At 36.5% G+C, this 15,621-nt stretch overlaps 2 protein-coding genes across 4 annotated transcripts; one reads left to right on the top strand and one right to left on the bottom strand.

The window, feature by feature from the left end:
- Positions 1 to 14: 14 nt before the first annotated feature.
- On the bottom strand, positions 15 to 7,733 carry LOC133873753 (uncharacterized). Of its 3 annotated transcripts, none has more exons than XM_062311507.1 (14): positions 7,441 to 7,733; positions 7,155 to 7,259; positions 6,855 to 6,998; positions 6,384 to 6,500; positions 5,748 to 5,858; positions 5,461 to 5,523; positions 5,215 to 5,341; positions 3,334 to 3,416; positions 2,642 to 2,858; positions 2,159 to 2,286; positions 1,388 to 1,462; positions 1,107 to 1,227; positions 873 to 972; positions 15 to 436 (listed from the first exon to the last, which is right to left on the bottom strand). In XM_062311507.1, the coding sequence occupies exons 1-14, from the start codon at positions 7,588 to 7,590 to the stop codon at positions 430 to 432; spliced, it is 1,548 nt and encodes a 515-aa protein (XP_062167491.1). In that variant the 5' UTR covers positions 7,591 to 7,733; the 3' UTR covers positions 15 to 429. The 3 variants fall into 3 exon arrangements, 2 of the variants coding, with proteins under 2 accessions (XP_062167491.1, XP_062167492.1); XM_062311508.1 differs by lacking the exon at positions 15 to 436 and adding an exon at positions 452 to 711; XR_009901153.1 differs by lacking the exon at positions 15 to 436 and having other exon boundaries at positions 879 to 972; positions 1,107 to 1,258.
- A 449-nt stretch (positions 7,734 to 8,182) lies between these two features.
- Positions 8,183 to 14,382, top strand: LOC133873564 (protein cornichon homolog 1). The gene is made up of 4 exons (XM_062311286.1): positions 8,183 to 8,553; positions 9,128 to 9,309; positions 10,848 to 10,970; positions 14,005 to 14,382. The coding sequence occupies exons 1-4, from the start codon at positions 8,485 to 8,487 to the stop codon at positions 14,063 to 14,065; spliced, it is 435 nt and encodes a 144-aa protein (XP_062167270.1). The 5' UTR covers positions 8,183 to 8,484; the 3' UTR covers positions 14,066 to 14,382.
- Positions 14,383 to 15,621: the final 1,239 nt, after the last annotated feature.

Here is a 15,621-nt window from a genome sequence, read left to right as displayed (position 1 = left end):
ATAGCATAATTTTCTTTTCTATCAACTTTTGAACTCAAAAGTTTAATCGATGAAGTTACATGGCATCAGTCATCAGTGCAACAAGACTACTTAAACAAATGTTCTGCCCTTCGGTTCTCTTGGGCATTGTCCCACATCACCACGAGAGTTATAAACGAGGAAAACTAAAAAGAAAATTCTATTTTTGTCAATAAATTTTACAGTAATTTGATTACACTGAAATCAGATTTTCTCTTCACATTCTACACCCATTCTCAGATGAAATTTCTGCCAACAGAATCCTCATCGTCTCTATAAACTATGACTGAGATCTGCAATTGCAATTGTTCAATGTCTTAAACAATCACTTGATTCAAATGATGAAGAATTTCATGGATTCACGTCTTCGAAAATCAACCCTCTTCTGGAAAGCGATTTATCTCCATAAACCTATGCACTGAAGCACACATCATAACAAATAAAGAGTGCTGCCATTTATCAGGGTCGAGTGAAGGCGGCGCATGCCTCGGAAATTATTGTTAATAGAAGACCAAATCGAAGTACAACAATATGCTTCAATGACCACCAAATTCTATATGATCAATATGTCATCATAGTGGGAGTTCCCAAAAAATCTTGGCTAAAGTTGGTTTACACCTTCTATAAACAGGAACAGAAGCATGTCTACCACCCTAGTTCACATTTACTAGCTGATTTCCATGCAGCCACCACCTTGCATAATCATTGGAAACAATTTTCAGTACATTTTTTTTTCATGCAATGAATGGCACTTTCACAACAGATGGAATGGTTTAATATTACAGTAGAGAACAATCATGGTAGCATCGAATGCTTCAAGTAACGGTTTGATCAACCAGTGAATGAAAACATACTATGATGAACAGGCAAGCTCCTGAAAAACCATCCCTCTGTGCTCAAAATTCTTGAATTCATCAAAGCTCGCACAACCTGGACTAAGCACGATAGCATCCCCTACATTCATGATAAGTAGTAGATGAGATTAGTGTCTAAAATCAACATTCTTGGTTGACTTACTGAATCAGCACAAATGAAAAACAGAATCACATATTTTCTTGCAGCAATTTCATGCACTGAAGATGACTAACCAAATTTTGCCATCCTCCTGGCACAGTTGATGGCATCCTTCATAGTTGCAGCTCTAATACAGGGAATGCTAAGACCATTCTTAAATAATGTCTTTTGAATCAGCGTTCCTGAAGATCCAAACTTGGGTACATTTATGTACATATATCATTTTCTGTCAAATAATTTAGAAATGACCCACAAAACGTAAAAAGAGAAACCACTGACAGACCAATATTTCAATTTGGGAACAAATCAAAACTTAGAAACACAAGTAAACACGAAGAAAGAATAGACCACATACAGTGATTACGCATCTATGATACTTAAGCGGATCTATCAATTGTTCAAATCCACTAGTTTCTTGTCCACATACAACCTGTAAAAGCAGCAAAAGAACAATATCATAGAACGTAACCACCAATCCCCCCCCCCCCCCACAAAAAAAAAAAAAAAAAAAAAAAAAAAAAAGGAAAAAGAAAAAAAAGATAAGTCATCACAAGCGCTACAGGTCCTACTGACTTACAATAATATATACATAAAACATCATTACTAAAAATTAAAGGGGATATTAGATACAAAATACACAGACGATGAGAGATGCAACAAAATACACAGACAATGAGAGATGCAACAATGGAGTCTAAGCAAGTAATCCCAGCACCAGAGATAGATATTTACATTGAGGAAATTTCCTTTACAAAGTCTTCTTAAAAGAAGATTCATCACTTCTCCATCAGTGGGAATTTGCTCCCCCCCCACCCCCCCCCCCCCCAAAAAAAAAAAAAAAAAAAAAAAGTGAACAAAAGCAAAATCTTTTGACATAAACCAAGATTGCCAATTTCAATCATATATGAGACAAGCTGCATTCGCCTCAACATGCATAAAAACATGTTTGAACCCACATAAGGTATCTCAGTTTAGTAAAGTTTAACTCCCCTAATTCAGTTTTTCACAGTTTTCTGATGGAACAAAATGAGGGAAAAAGTAGCTTTTGGTAAATTAAGTGAAATGCCAAAGCCAAACAAGCAATCATGTAGATGAATGTACACTTCATCACCAATATTTCATATACCTTTGCAAGGCCACCAAGTAGAATCACGGACTTTTGTCCCTTTAGACCTATTAGTCCTATGTATGTTGCATGGACGTTCGTTGCCTTGCTGTCATCCACCCATATTACTCCATTGATATCTGTGTGTACTGCATAATGACGTTAAACTATAAAAATCAACTTTTAAATCCATGCGTTCATTAAAATAAAAATAAATTAAAGGAAACTGGTGTTCAAACCATTGACTTAGTCATCCCAAATTAAAGAAGATCCTCAGACACAACACAATTAGCAGAAGTTTCCACCCAATACATTACATTCTTTACACCCACATAAATCATTTAAGACAAAAACATTGCAGGTTCTGCGAATGATAGAAAATAATCTTAAACATATCTTCTTTTTAATGCCAAGATCATATGCATATCATGTTACAAGAATTGCAAGAAAACCTTACAAGAATCAGCTCAAAATAAAAAGAGATTACCATCCATTTCAGCTCACCAATTTGCATCCGATGAGGTGGTGCCTTTAAGTTTTCAATTGCTGAACTGATGCCTTCAGTATCAACTCCAACATTGAGCCCGAGAATCGATAATGCAGCCACTGCAGCATTAAGGTAGTTGTGCATTCCCATCACGTTCATTGCACCTAATTGCAGTTGTGACTTAACTCCAATGATAGGAACTTCGAAGCTGGCAATTTTGGTCTCCATATCAATCTTTGGGAAATAAGTAACCTCCATCAACGACATATATATACTAAAATAGAAAGAAAGCAGGAAAAAAAGAAGAAGAAGAAAAATAGTAAATGAAGCAAAATTGCATTTGAAAATAAAAATAAAATAAAATTAAGCATTGCTTCTCAAACATCAGATGACACAATGCCAGTGAAATATATGAGATTTTTAATGCCAAAATTTCTGCAAAAATATTTTGACTTTTGAGCCAAATGGTCAGAGGCTTTTCCCTGCAATGTTGACTCTTAATTTCTACTATATAATGGCAAGACCAGACGGTCCAAAATCAACTAATTCCAAACTCTTGACCCTACATTTACCTGAGGTGAGAGCATTTTTTATTGGGATCCTGTATATAGTTTTTAGAAACTTGTGCTAGATATATGGTACTTGAAGAGGTCTGAGTATTTAGAATACAAATATTACCAACAAATATAAGAAGGGAAAACTTTCTTACTTTCATACCCGGAAAGGCTCCTATCCAAGCAAGATTAAATTCATTGACATGTTCCGTAATTGCTTCATTCAAGTGATGATTTCCTAAAAATAATTGTCATATCAGCAGTTAAAAGATAAGCCAACTATGATCTGCAAAACAAAATAAGGACAACTAAGATCTCAACTTAAAATATAAATTAATGGCATGAAAATAAAAGTTTAATACTGAATTGGATGTCTCCTCACCATCCCTACACAAGCCTTTTACACACTCATGAGTTTCAGAATTGCCAGCTTTGTTTATTGATTTAGTCCTATGCAGTAGCAGTCAAGTCTCATGCTTCATGATCCCGAATAGGTGTTTAAAACCCATAAGAAAACTTATGTATGTTGGTTTGCAGAAGCTTAAAACTTTTTCAAACCAACCATTTACGATTTAGTTCTTCCATCCTATATGGCACTTGAAGTTGAAACCAACCTATCCCATCTATGCCTGTGATCTTGTTTCCAACCTCCAACCCAAGTGTCCACTGGGAAGCTTTCAAGTATTAATCTCACAGCTCATTTTATGAAACAAGTCCATCTTTCAGCATCATTTTAGAAAGTTTACAGATGTGTTTAATGTTTAGTTTAAACAAGGTTTGTTTTTGAATAAAGTCAATTAAAGAAATGGTGGGTTCTAAAGTTATTTTACCCACACCTTCTGTTCATTATTTAGAGGGAATACACTATGAGATTAACATCAGATTACAAAGATAAAGCTAATTGAGACTCCTAGATAATGATAACTTCTAGCTAAGCTAAACAACTGAAATGATAAGATAAAACTACTTTTAACAGTTTCAATAATACATCTCACTTCTATTTTCCAAGTCACCGTTTAGGTAACCTTGATCAGGTTCCTTATTACTTCTGTTCTTTTTTAAGTAGTAAACTCAGCAAGAGATGCCAAGGGGGTACAACCAAAGTACAAAAGCAGTATAGAACATGTTTATTCAAGGTCAAGTCATTCTTTAGCTCATTGGCTGGCTCTGAAGGTAGTTGCTTCCCTTGAAAGAGTGTGCGGTGGACTCAAGCTCCTTCAAGATCGGCTTTTTTTGTGTGGTCGGCGGCCCTAGGCAAGATCCTTACTTTGGATAATCTCAAGAAGAGGCAAGTTATTATGGTGGATAGATGCTGCATGTGTAAAAGAAGTGGGGAATCAATGGATCACCTTCTTCTTCACTGCGATGTGGCTTCCGCTTTATGGAGTGCTCTCTTTACTCGCTTTGATTTGTCTTGGGTTATGCCTAGAAGTGTTATCAAGCTGTTTGCTTGTTGGTAGATGTCTGAAAGGCCGATGAGTGCTGCGATTTGGAAGATGGTGCCGATTTGCCTTTTTTGGTATTTATGAAAGGAAAGAAATAATAGGCATTTTGAGGATTTGGAGAGGTCCATGGAGGATATTTTAGTTTCGTTTTTTCATACTTTGTATCTTTGGACATTGGCTTTTGTGTCCCCACTGTCACTTAGTTTTATCGATTTTCTTATTCATTTTTTTCTTTCTTTCTAATTAGGTATTTCCTTTTATATACTTCCGATGTACTTAGGGGCGCCTTACGCTTTTAATAAGACTGATTATTACTTATCAAAAAAAGAAGAGGATTATAAGCACTTCTTTTCATTTTTAGTTCAAGGGCACTACATGAGGATGTCCATTAACTGCTATGGGGACTGAACCAAATCATCACACTTCCACATGGTGTCACCTCACGCTCAAGCTGTATCTATTCTAATTCTCAATAACTTTGCTATAATCCAAAAGAAATTCAATTTTATTGAAACAAAAAAGAAAGGTATGAAATAAGTTTACAGGTGATACGCACCAATATGTCTATTTGAGAAATGACAAATTACATACCGAAACATAGAAGTCCCAGTTTGGTGTCGGTCATGTGAGAAACTAAACGACACTTAGTCCTTGCATAATTTTTCATTGTCTTGTGCCTCTCTAAATGATCAGGGGTCAGGTTTAACACCACGGAAACCTGCAAAGATGCCCATCTAAAACTAAACACAAACAACAGGGCTGTTGGGGGAAGAGATTGAGAGAGGAAGAGAGCGTTGTAAGTGTTGCTTGGGCAGTTGTAATTTCAAACCAACTCACTGAAGGGCAGAAGTACTTGTTGGGAATTTCCATTTGATAACTGCTAACCTCCACAATAGCAACCTGATAGAAAAAAGAAAAAAAGGCTGACCAAGTCTCTTACCCTGACCTTTTCTTTTTTTCTTTTTTTATAAGTACTTATCCTGACCTTTTAAAAACATTAAAGTTGACCTTGACTTCAAGGAACAATGAAATCCATAAATAAATAACACTTTCCAATGGTGCCTCTAAATAATCGCATCATTAAAAAAAGTGGTAAGAGAAATGAATCACTCAATTAGACTTACTTGAAACTTTGGCTTCATAGAAACTGATTTTAAGGACTGGAATGCAGCCTCTGAGAGTGGATTGCCAAGGTTTCCCCCAACAAATGCCTCAATGCCAAAATGCTTAAGCATCTGACTTCAAATGATCAAACAAACATAAATTAATGAAAGAATATACGAATACAGATTGCAACAGGATGAATTTAGAATAATAGGGAACTAAAAATATTCTAGCAATAATAAATAGTAATTCTCCTAATTGCAGGCTAGCTTTAAAAGGAATATGTAAGATCTATTGACAAATGAATGACTAATTGATCCAACAAAAGTTGAAGGTGATTTTCTAGATAGTTGTTATCTTTAACCTCTGCCACTGCTTATTCATCCATTATAGTGAACGGTATGCCAGCTTTGAAAATTGGTGGCTACTTCACTCTTTGGACCAATTATAGAAAAAGTTAGCATCTTTCTCATTGTCATTTTGTATCAATTTTTTTTTTCTTTTTTTCTTTCTGTTGCTATTGGTTAGAATAAGAAACATTTACCTCAAGTTATAATGTTCAAAGATATAGATATACATGTAAATACCTATGTACATATATGTGTGTGTGTAGCTGTGCAGCAGGGGGCAGTGAGAGAGAGTAAATAGTAGAAAACCTGTCCAGCGAAAGTAACAACAGTTGATTTTCCATTGGTTCCAGTCACTGCTAAAATCTTGATACTTTTTGGAAGAACTTCTGCAGCAAAATCTAACTCTGACATCACCTGCTTTCCCTGCATTTTTACAGCATAGTTTTTCAAAAGGAAAAAAAAATATGGCATGGCAGAGAGTTTAGACTAGTCGGTAAAAATGACTTCCTAAGTAAACTAAACCATATCAAAATTTTCAAAAGCAACAGTGTCATTGATTATTTTCTTGCATGATCGGCATTGTTATGAAATATTTAACAGGGTTCAAATTCTATTAAATGAAAACCAATGTGCACAACTGTAACAAAAAGTGTGTCATGGTATAACTATTTAAAGCAATTTTTATCTGCCCAGGGGTGGAGAGGGAGTGCATTTTCCATTTTCTTGTTCAAGTTTAGGAAATATGATGCCCCGTGTAAATTATAAAATTTGACTTACTGCTTCCAACAACGAGGAAAGACCATAATTTTCTAGAGGAACTCCAGGGGAAACAACCACCATATCTACATCCTTGAATAGCTGTCTATCAAAGTTTCCAAGGATTGTTCTCAGACCACTATGCTTCTCAAAAAGAGGATCTTGCTGCAACCAATAAGCAATTGTAACGTTAAAATTATGACAAATGTGTGTGTGTTTGCGTCTATAGATATAGCTAGACACACACAAACGCAAGATTTTAACTTATGTATAAATTCAAGACAATCATAATACACATTTAAGAAGAAAACATGGATTAACCTCTAAAGGACCCAAATTCTCATTCTGGTCAATTGCTAGAACTGAAGCACCTCTAGCAAGAGCAAGCCTAGCCGCAGCTCTTCCAGATTTTCCCAGACCAATAACCTGCAATGTAAATGTAATCATTTCAATCACTTCCCAGGCGCACATATCCAACAACATCAGCTAGTACGTGTGCAGATATATGTATATATATACAATACAAGCGCTTCACACTAAATAGTAGAATGTAAACTGCCACAGTCACTCAATTTTCTACTTCAGAGACAGAGAGAGAAGCTCTTACAGCAACGGATTGGCCTCGAAGGTCCTCTTTGGAAGCACAAGATTTGATGGTCCTTGGTACGATCTTCTTTGCAGAGTAATTGGGTGTAAGAGTTAGAGTTTCGCATCCATGGCTTGGTGGTCGCAGCATCGTCATCTCTAGAGTCTGCATTCACCATCCGACGTTGGCCCGACTTGAGCGCTATTTCCAAACACGAGAACCGTCGTCGTCACGCCCTCCCAAATCTCGTAGTCGTAGGTTGTTTGGCGAAAATAGTTGTCCCAATAACATATTTTGGTAAGGGTCGGTTACCGAAAGCGTTTTCCGAGGAGAAAATATGCCGTCGGCCCTTCTCGCCGTAATAAGTCTTTATAATAGCATTTTAAAACTCAGCCCTCAAGGTATAACTTTATAATAGAAGAACAATAATAAAGAAGGCGGCATTCTAAGATAAAATTATGTAAATTTGTCAAAAAGTTCATAATCTTAATTTTATGCTTGACTATCTATTTAAGAGAATGTTCTATTTTCTAATTATTATTTTTTCCATAAAAAAGAGAAACTCTTTATATATATAGACAAGAGTAAACGGTGTTAAAAAAATGCTACACGTTTTCACTTTCACATTTTTAAATATACACTATTTAATGTGGCAATAAAGATTATATAAATTATTATTAAATTTTAAATTTAATAATAATTTTTATGACCACATCAAAATATACACTTAAAAATGTGAGAATGCAATTGTTTGTAGCATTTCTCGCATGGTGGTTAAAAAGGCGATGCAAGAAGACTCTTCTATGAGGCTGAAGATTGAAAATTATAGTCAAATATGTATTCGTTGATATATAAATAGAAAAGAAACTGACATGATGAAAGGAATTTCCTTATTTGTTGTGTAGAGGGAGAACCGCGGAAGAGAGCCAAAACCCGTAGCTTTTGAAATCCTACCCTCACAATCGATCTCTCAGCTTTTCGCAAGAAAAATCTCTCTCTCTCTCTCACTCCCATTCGTCTTTTCCAAAAGAATTCCAGGTGTGAGCGAACCGCGAAAACTTGTAGATGGAGCTGATCTTGTGGGCCATCTGTTTTCTCATCGACTTAGCTCTCCTGGCATCCACCTTTTATCAGGTAAACCGTTTCTCACTTTCAATCTCTCTAAAACCCTACTTGTACGGACTTCTTGATCTCGCGCTTTCTCAGCAACCAAACAATGGAGCATTGATGCCCATTTTTTTTGAGATTTCTTCAACCGTTTGTACTCTGTACTGCTTGTGAGTGAGTTGTTCATGTTTGAACCTGTTTTATACTTATATTTTTATTGAATGTGTATGCATTTGCTATTGCACCGTTTTGATTTATTCTTCATCGAGAAATTCATGTTCGCGGCAGTATTTGCTGTATGATTAGTACTCATTGTCTAGAATTGGAACTCAATTTTTGCGTTTACTTTGACTTCTTTTAGTCCACCTAACTATAATTTATGCCTGAGTTGACAAAATGGCCTTGATTACTTGCTTTAGTTCTTACTTGCAAAAGCACATGAAATATTCAACACGGCCTTAATGCATATTCTCTTATTGTATTTTTGGCACTAAAATATGGCTGTGTGAGTCCGTATATGCTGCTACCGACTGCTTATAAGCATCTTGATGGTTTTTATCTAGAATTGGAAATGCCTAGTAACTGTGAAGAATTTATGTAGATTTTGATCTTGACGGACTTGGAGTCTGACTACATAAACATTTACGACACAGCATCTCGCATAAATTACATTGTCGTCCCTGAGTTCATTGTGCAAGGAGTACTCTGTGCCATTTTCCTCGTGACATGGCATTGGTTCATGTTTCTGATGACAGTTCCCCTTACTTGCTATCATGTGATGCTGTAAGTATAATTCGTGAACAATATGTAAACTACTATGTTTACTGTATAATGCTTTTGATGCAGTGGTGTTATTTTTTTCACTTCTTATTTCTCTGCTAACAGATTTAACCTTAATAAGCCAAATTTACATTCTTAAGTTCTAGCGAATGGCTTTACTAGGCTTGGTTTGGTAAAAATAGTGAGAAGGCATTCTTATACTTTATTTTGAGATAGCAAAGGTGAAGCTCTCCTAGATCTTCTGTTGCCCGAGGAGTTAGGTGCCATCTAAAGAGCTTACCTACTAAAAGCAAGGCATTGAATTTTAAAAGGAGTTTGTACAGAGTATAGATTGAAACTTATTTTGATTAATATCCTTTCAACATTTTGCCTTTCGGAATCTGCTTATTGGTCAATTTATCTTTAAATTTTATAAGTGAAGGCTTTACAAATGCCATTTAGATACAATTTAGAATCTCTGATCTAAGGATTACATTTACCAGTGTGCATTATTCAAGGAAATGATTAGTGGATCAGGAGTCTGTGCACTTCTGTTATTTGAGCTGGCCTATTTGCTTTTGATGTCTTCTTCACATCGATCTGATCTGTTCTTCTATTTTGAATGAAAGGTCATAGCAATTGAACTCTTAAAGCATCCCCCCCCCCCAAAAAAAAATAAAAATAAAAATTCCCTGTTGTTTCTCCCGTCACACTATCCTCATCCAAGATCAGGAATTTTTTTATTGAAGCAGCGACTCTTGTTTAGCAAAAATAGATAATAAATAAATAAGAAAAAGACATAGTCCTTTGTTTATTACTATTGCAGATATGCAAGAATTGGAGAGATTCCATGATATGTCTGTATTATAGCTAATTTAGCCTGATAATATTGTTGATCTTTTGGGATTATTGAACAGCTGATTGCATACATGTTGCGTTGTGTTCAAACTATTAGCTATGTGAGGGATTCAATGATCACTGTAGTTTTTGGGTTGGTCTAATATGTGTGTGTGCGCGCGCTCGCGTGAAGAGACCGTTTTATAGAAATGATCAGAAATTAGGGAAACGAACTATACTACTGAACACTATTTGTTGTAAATTGTGACACTAGACTAGAGTGGTTCTTTTCGCTGATGCTAAAATGATGCCATAAAAAAAAATGGTGCACTTGTATGAAAAACTTTCAACGAATGAAATCTTGGTTTGTTTCATTACTAAAAGTAATAAAGAGAATAGTTCTGGTTTTAATTCATAAAAAAATAAAATAAAATAAAAAATAAATAGTTCTAGTTTTCCCAAGAAAATAATTTGTCAAGAGAGAACTAGAAAAGCCGGGGCCATTGAACTCTAACTCAAATGGCACCTGCTCCTCCTGTTCTTGGAGTAAGTGGTCATGGATTCGAGAACCAGCAGGTGCGTGTTAGCTTACCAATAAAAAAGAAACAAAAAAAAAAAACAAAAAAGTGATCACACTTGGTGATTTAGGCTTGCCCCATTATGTATATTTGTGGTTGAACTGGAACATTATTTCTTTTCATGACCAGTCTAGTGCAATGATTCAGGTTTTTGAAACAGCAGCATCTTTTTGATGTCACCGAAGCATTCAGATTTCTTAGTGCTGAGAAGAAGTTTCGGTTGATCAAGCTTGGTTTCTACTTAACGATGTTCGCCATAGTCACTGCCAGGTTGTTTTATGCTTAGTACATTATCTTTTGAACTGAAGTGTACATTAATTGTTGCTTGCTTTATATGTGCCATTTTTCCTAGTTGAGGTTTTCCCTGGCTGTTTGGGTTTAAAACTGTTGCCGTCATGTGGATAAAGTTAAAACTAACCCTTCAATTGATTTTTTTTTTTTACAGTAAAATAATCCTGCAATCATGGATAATTCATATAAAGTTATGGCATATTAGGAGATTTAAAGAGCGAAGTTACTTCGCTTCTTTTATGTACATTTTCTCCCCATCTTCCACATGAAAAACTGACCCATTTGCTTCATTTTATTGTGGCAAAACTTACGCCAACCCCTTCCAAACAAAAAGGAGAAAAAAAGAAAAAAAAAAGAAAAAGGAATTGATCTGATTAAACATGCAGGTTACTGGTTATCAACCAGCTTTAGTTTAAGATCAGCTTTGATCTCTTAGGGTCTGAACCATATATTTCAGGAACTTAAACTATACAATTTTTACCAAAAAAAAAAAACCTATATTAATGAAAGAAAATTGGTATATGCAGTTTATGTTTTTACATGTTTCTTTTTGTTTGCTTTCTTTATCGCACTTGGTGAAAATCATCATAATATTGATTGCTTAGAGGTGTTTTAAGAAGGAAATGTTTAAAATAAGTAGAATTAAGGCTGCTTTCGAGCCAAACCTAGCCGAGCCAAGCCTAGTATTAGATTTTCGGACTTGGCTCGGCTGAAAACTTGGCTCAGACTCGAGCCGAGCTTTAAACATCCGTTCGAACTTGACTCATCAATCCCTTTTTGAGGTTTAGCTTGAGCTCGAACTCGGCAAGGATTACCAAGCCAAGCCCTTATCGAGTTACTCAATCGGCTCGGCTCAAATTTTTTTTTAAAATTTTCCCATTGAAAAAATTAATAAAATTAATCTAAATGAACAAAAATACCAAAACACCATCAGCAAAGCCTCATGACATCGCGGAGGCCGTTGATGAATGAAAATAGAGAAAGAAAGAGAGACGAAAGCTAAATGGCCATATGAGGGAGGGAGGGAGGGAAGGAGGGACCATATGGGGGTTTCTTAGGGGGGAGGGAGGGAGGGAGAGAGAGAGAGGCTATAGATTGTAACATGGAAATCATAGAACAACGAAGGGACAAGAAGTTAAAGGGGGCAAAAATGAAGAGATTGTATAGAGGAAAACATAGAGGCAAGATTAAAGGGAGAAAGCCTAGGGTTCCAGGGGGGCAAAGTGAGGGTTCGGTTGAGGAAGACTAAAAGGGGGAGAGAGTGTGAAATTAGAGGGATTGAGAAAGGAAATTGGGAGAAATGGAAGTTTTAGGAGAAGTGCGATTGGTTTGAGCGATTATGGACGGTTCATATTGATTTTAGGAGATCGAAGGGTTGAAATTGAAAGGGGAAAAAAGGGCGCATTAAATACAGATGAGAAGGGTTCAACGGTTGGGATTGGACTGGGACGAATCTAAGGGTGTAGAATGGGTGGCATGTTCAAAGTGGGTGGTTGGAAGTATTTATTGCTGGTATAAGAGGAGGGGGAATAGGATCCTCTCCATTTCAAATGAATTGGAGAGGAGCCGGTGAAGGGTTAGGATCTCTTGTAAAAAATCTAAAGCTTAAAATTTGCCACACAGTAAAAAGACTTCACGCCATTAAGAAAAAGAAAACGTCTAACTTTAACGGGACTCTTCCATCCCCTCTTCTGCGGCTCTTCCATCCTATAGGAGAGATCAAAGTGGCCAAATGAGAAAGAAAAGTGGCGGCGAACACAAAGGCGGTGGCGATGGAGGAGATGGTGACGACGTAAGTGCCGCAGTGGTTAGAGAGAAAGTATTACCCTTTCCAATTTCTGCATTTCAATTTGAATCTTACATCTCACATTGAATCCTAGAAATTGTAAAACTCAAGCTTTCCCTTAATGGGCGTTAAGTAGCCTTTTACTATGTGGCAATTTTTAAGCCTTAGATTGTTTACAAGAGATCCTAACCCTTAACCAGCTACTCTCTAGTTCATTTAAAATAGCATATTGACTATTTAATATACAAACATATTATCATAGTTAGTATACTAAACAGTTATATATATATAAACTAATTATCATATATGTATATAACTATAGCTAACAAATCGAGCCGAGCTTATACGAGCTATGTTCACGAGCGTTAACCGAGTCAAGCTGAGTTTATACGAGCATGTCTTGTTTAATAATCGAGCATATTAACAAATGGACTTGTTCGTTTACAGCCCTAAGTGGAATACATGGATGATCTTTGTGTGCACTTCCACCATGGTAGGCAGGGAAATGGTACACTCCGGGGTGATCACATATAGTTGCATATGAAACCTCATCTTGAGGCTAGGCCAGAAAAGAGAATAATGCTTACACGCACAGGCAAACAATATGAAAGAGAGCATTTTTCTTTATGTCATGAGAGACAATTGTAATATGCCTGCTGAAGGGCCAGGCCTACTCCACCTTTAAAACAAAAGGAATGAAGAAGACAAAAAAAAAAAAAAAATGTAAGACCCATTATTAGTAGATTGCTTGAGGTTTGAAGTGATCCAAACAAATTTTGAGAGCAAGGTATCTGGCAAGTGTTTAGGAAAGTAATATCTTGGGAAAGTAGACTATTTAAATCCTTCTAGTTCTGAAGCTTGCCTGTAATAATTAATATATTTAGTTTGTCTTTCTTATAAAGAGACTACAAGGTTGCTGGTGTAGAGGCACAGAATGTCAACTTTAGGGATATTTGAAGTTTGAATAGTAGATTGTTTTATACTTCCATATCACTGGCAATTTCTCATTTACTAAATAAATTGTAGAGATCTGGTGTCTTTGCGCATTTGGGGTTCAAATATCCTATGATTCTGTCTCTTTTCTTTTTAAGAGACTCCATGATTGTTCTCAAATTTTACATGAAGCATTTTGACGGAATTTTCCATCTTTTTCTTTTTCTTTCTCTCTCTTACACACAGGTGTGCCCGTGCGTGCGTGCATGCTGATGATTAATTTAAATTTTGCAGGCTTGCATTATCTGCTTTCGAATTTTTAGCTGATGCGGATGATGCTGAGCATTTGTTTTAATTGTCCGCTGTTTGAGCAGGATGGTAGCCACTCATTGTAATTTGTAAGTTTGTTTCTGATATATTTGTTCAATATGAAGAAATGAATTCTACCTCACCGGTTTCGATATGTTAGGGGGACTCACTAGTTAGAATGAATATCATTACTCTCTTCTGATGTTGGGTATCCGTACCCTATTTTTTGATATCCAAAGTTATTCCATTGGCTCAGATTTGGTGAATGCTTGTAGCCTGACTTCTGGATGTAATTAGATAAACTACTTGTATTGGAAGTGACTCATTGGAATGGTCACGTGTCATGTATCATCTGGTGATTAATGTTTGTTCTATTAAGTTGTTCCTCATACTTGATGGAATATTTCTAAAAGGATGTGTTACATGCTATGGTGATAGCACATCTGAACAGGTAATTTGAAAATCTGAGCCCCAATGCGGCAAGTACCCACCGTACAAACAGCCACCTTATTGGTGAATAAATTCGATGCAGGTAAACTCCTAGTGGTTAATTATACGAAATGTTGAAGAAAGCCCTTTGTTTATTGTTCATTTTGAAAATTAAAATAGCCAGAGCATCACATATATAAGTTATACCGGCGCTATAAACAGAAGGGATTCTACCTGAAAGCTGGCCATGCCTGTGGTTCTGCAAAGCAAAGCTGGTTTAGCCCAAGATGAGTTTCCTGGGCTCCCAGGCAGTTGCTACATGCCAAGCCTGATTTAGCCCGAGATAATTGTGCTCTGGTTGGGCTGGGGCACAAAATGGAGTTGTGATGGGCTTGCAAACGTTTGTATATGTTCCTAAATTTGCTATGGACCGACTGAGTGACTGGTAAGTTACAATTTTATTTTGAGTAATGAATTTGATAAACTATTATCCGACTGTTATGTAAATGGGATGACGTAACAGTAAAATTTAATCTTTAAATCTACACTTACAAAACAAAAAAGAAAAAAAAAATCAAGATTTTCACTTTATACCACGACTGTAATACAACTGCCATACGACTGTTTTATACATTATTGAACCTAAAAATTACTTGGGCATCAAATGTGGACCCACTTGATCTCACCCAAGTGTCCTCTACCCGACAGCTTCGCAGACCGACATACTGTAGGCAGCACGACAACAGCTTGCCTTTCTTTGTACAATCAAAAGATGCTAATAATTAATTATTGGGCCCCATTGAAAACATCATCAAGCCCACGGGCCCCTCATTCTGGCCCTTCCTTCTCAGTGGTCCCATTGTGATTGGAAGTTTTTAACCACTTGATGTGTTGACCCAAACGCCATTAGTACGTTGCATTTAGCTCGATGTTGGGTCCTTTTCGGTCCCTGGGCTCCACTGCGGTTTGTCTTCCTGTTTGCCAAATCGATGCACTCCCCGTTTTTTTTTTTTTTTTTTTTAAGCTAAGTAGGACCCACTTCACCTAAGGTCTGCTTTGGGAGCAACGGAAGGGTCATTGTCAGGTGGGGCCTATTACTTTGAACGACATCTGGCCGTCTGATGTACCAGCTTTTTGCCTGATAATTAATTTCATATCAACCGCTGTAGCCTG

This window comes from Alnus glutinosa, chromosome 7 (genome assembly GCF_958979055.1).
Source record: "Alnus glutinosa chromosome 7, dhAlnGlut1.1, whole genome shotgun sequence".
Lineage (NCBI taxonomy): Eukaryota > Viridiplantae > Streptophyta > Magnoliopsida > Fagales > Betulaceae > Alnus > Alnus glutinosa.
Note: the sequence above shows the minus strand (reverse complement) of the source record. Positions and strands in the feature narration are given on the sequence as shown.

What these genes read in the sequence shown, in the direction of transcription:
- LOC133873564 (XM_062311286.1), top strand. Translation starts at nt 8,485, where the DNA reads ATGGAGCTGATCTTGTGGGCCATCTGTTTTCTCATCGACTTAGCTCTC. An exon ending in TGGCATCCACCTTTTATCAG is followed by an intron (nt 8,554 to 9,127) that starts GTAAACCGTTTC and finishes GAATTTATGTAG; the next exon opens with ATTTTGATCTTGACGGACTT. An exon ending in TTCGCCATAGTCACTGCCAG is followed by an intron (nt 10,971 to 14,004) that starts GTTGTTTTATGC and finishes TAAATTTTGCAG; the next exon opens with GCTTGCATTATCTGCTTTCG.
- LOC133873753 (XM_062311507.1), bottom strand. Translation starts at nt 7,590, where the DNA reads ATGCAGACTCTAGAGATGACGATGCTGCGACCACCAAGCCATGGATGC. An exon ending in AGAATTTGGGTCCTTTAGAG is followed by an intron (nt 6,999 to 7,154) that starts GTTAATCCATGT and finishes TATTGGTTGCAG; the next exon opens with CAAGATCCTCTTTTTGAGAA. An exon ending in CTATGAAGCCAAAGTTTCAA is followed by an intron (nt 5,524 to 5,747) that starts GTAAGTCTAATT and finishes TTTTTCTATCAG; the next exon opens with GTTGCTATTGTGGAGGTTAG.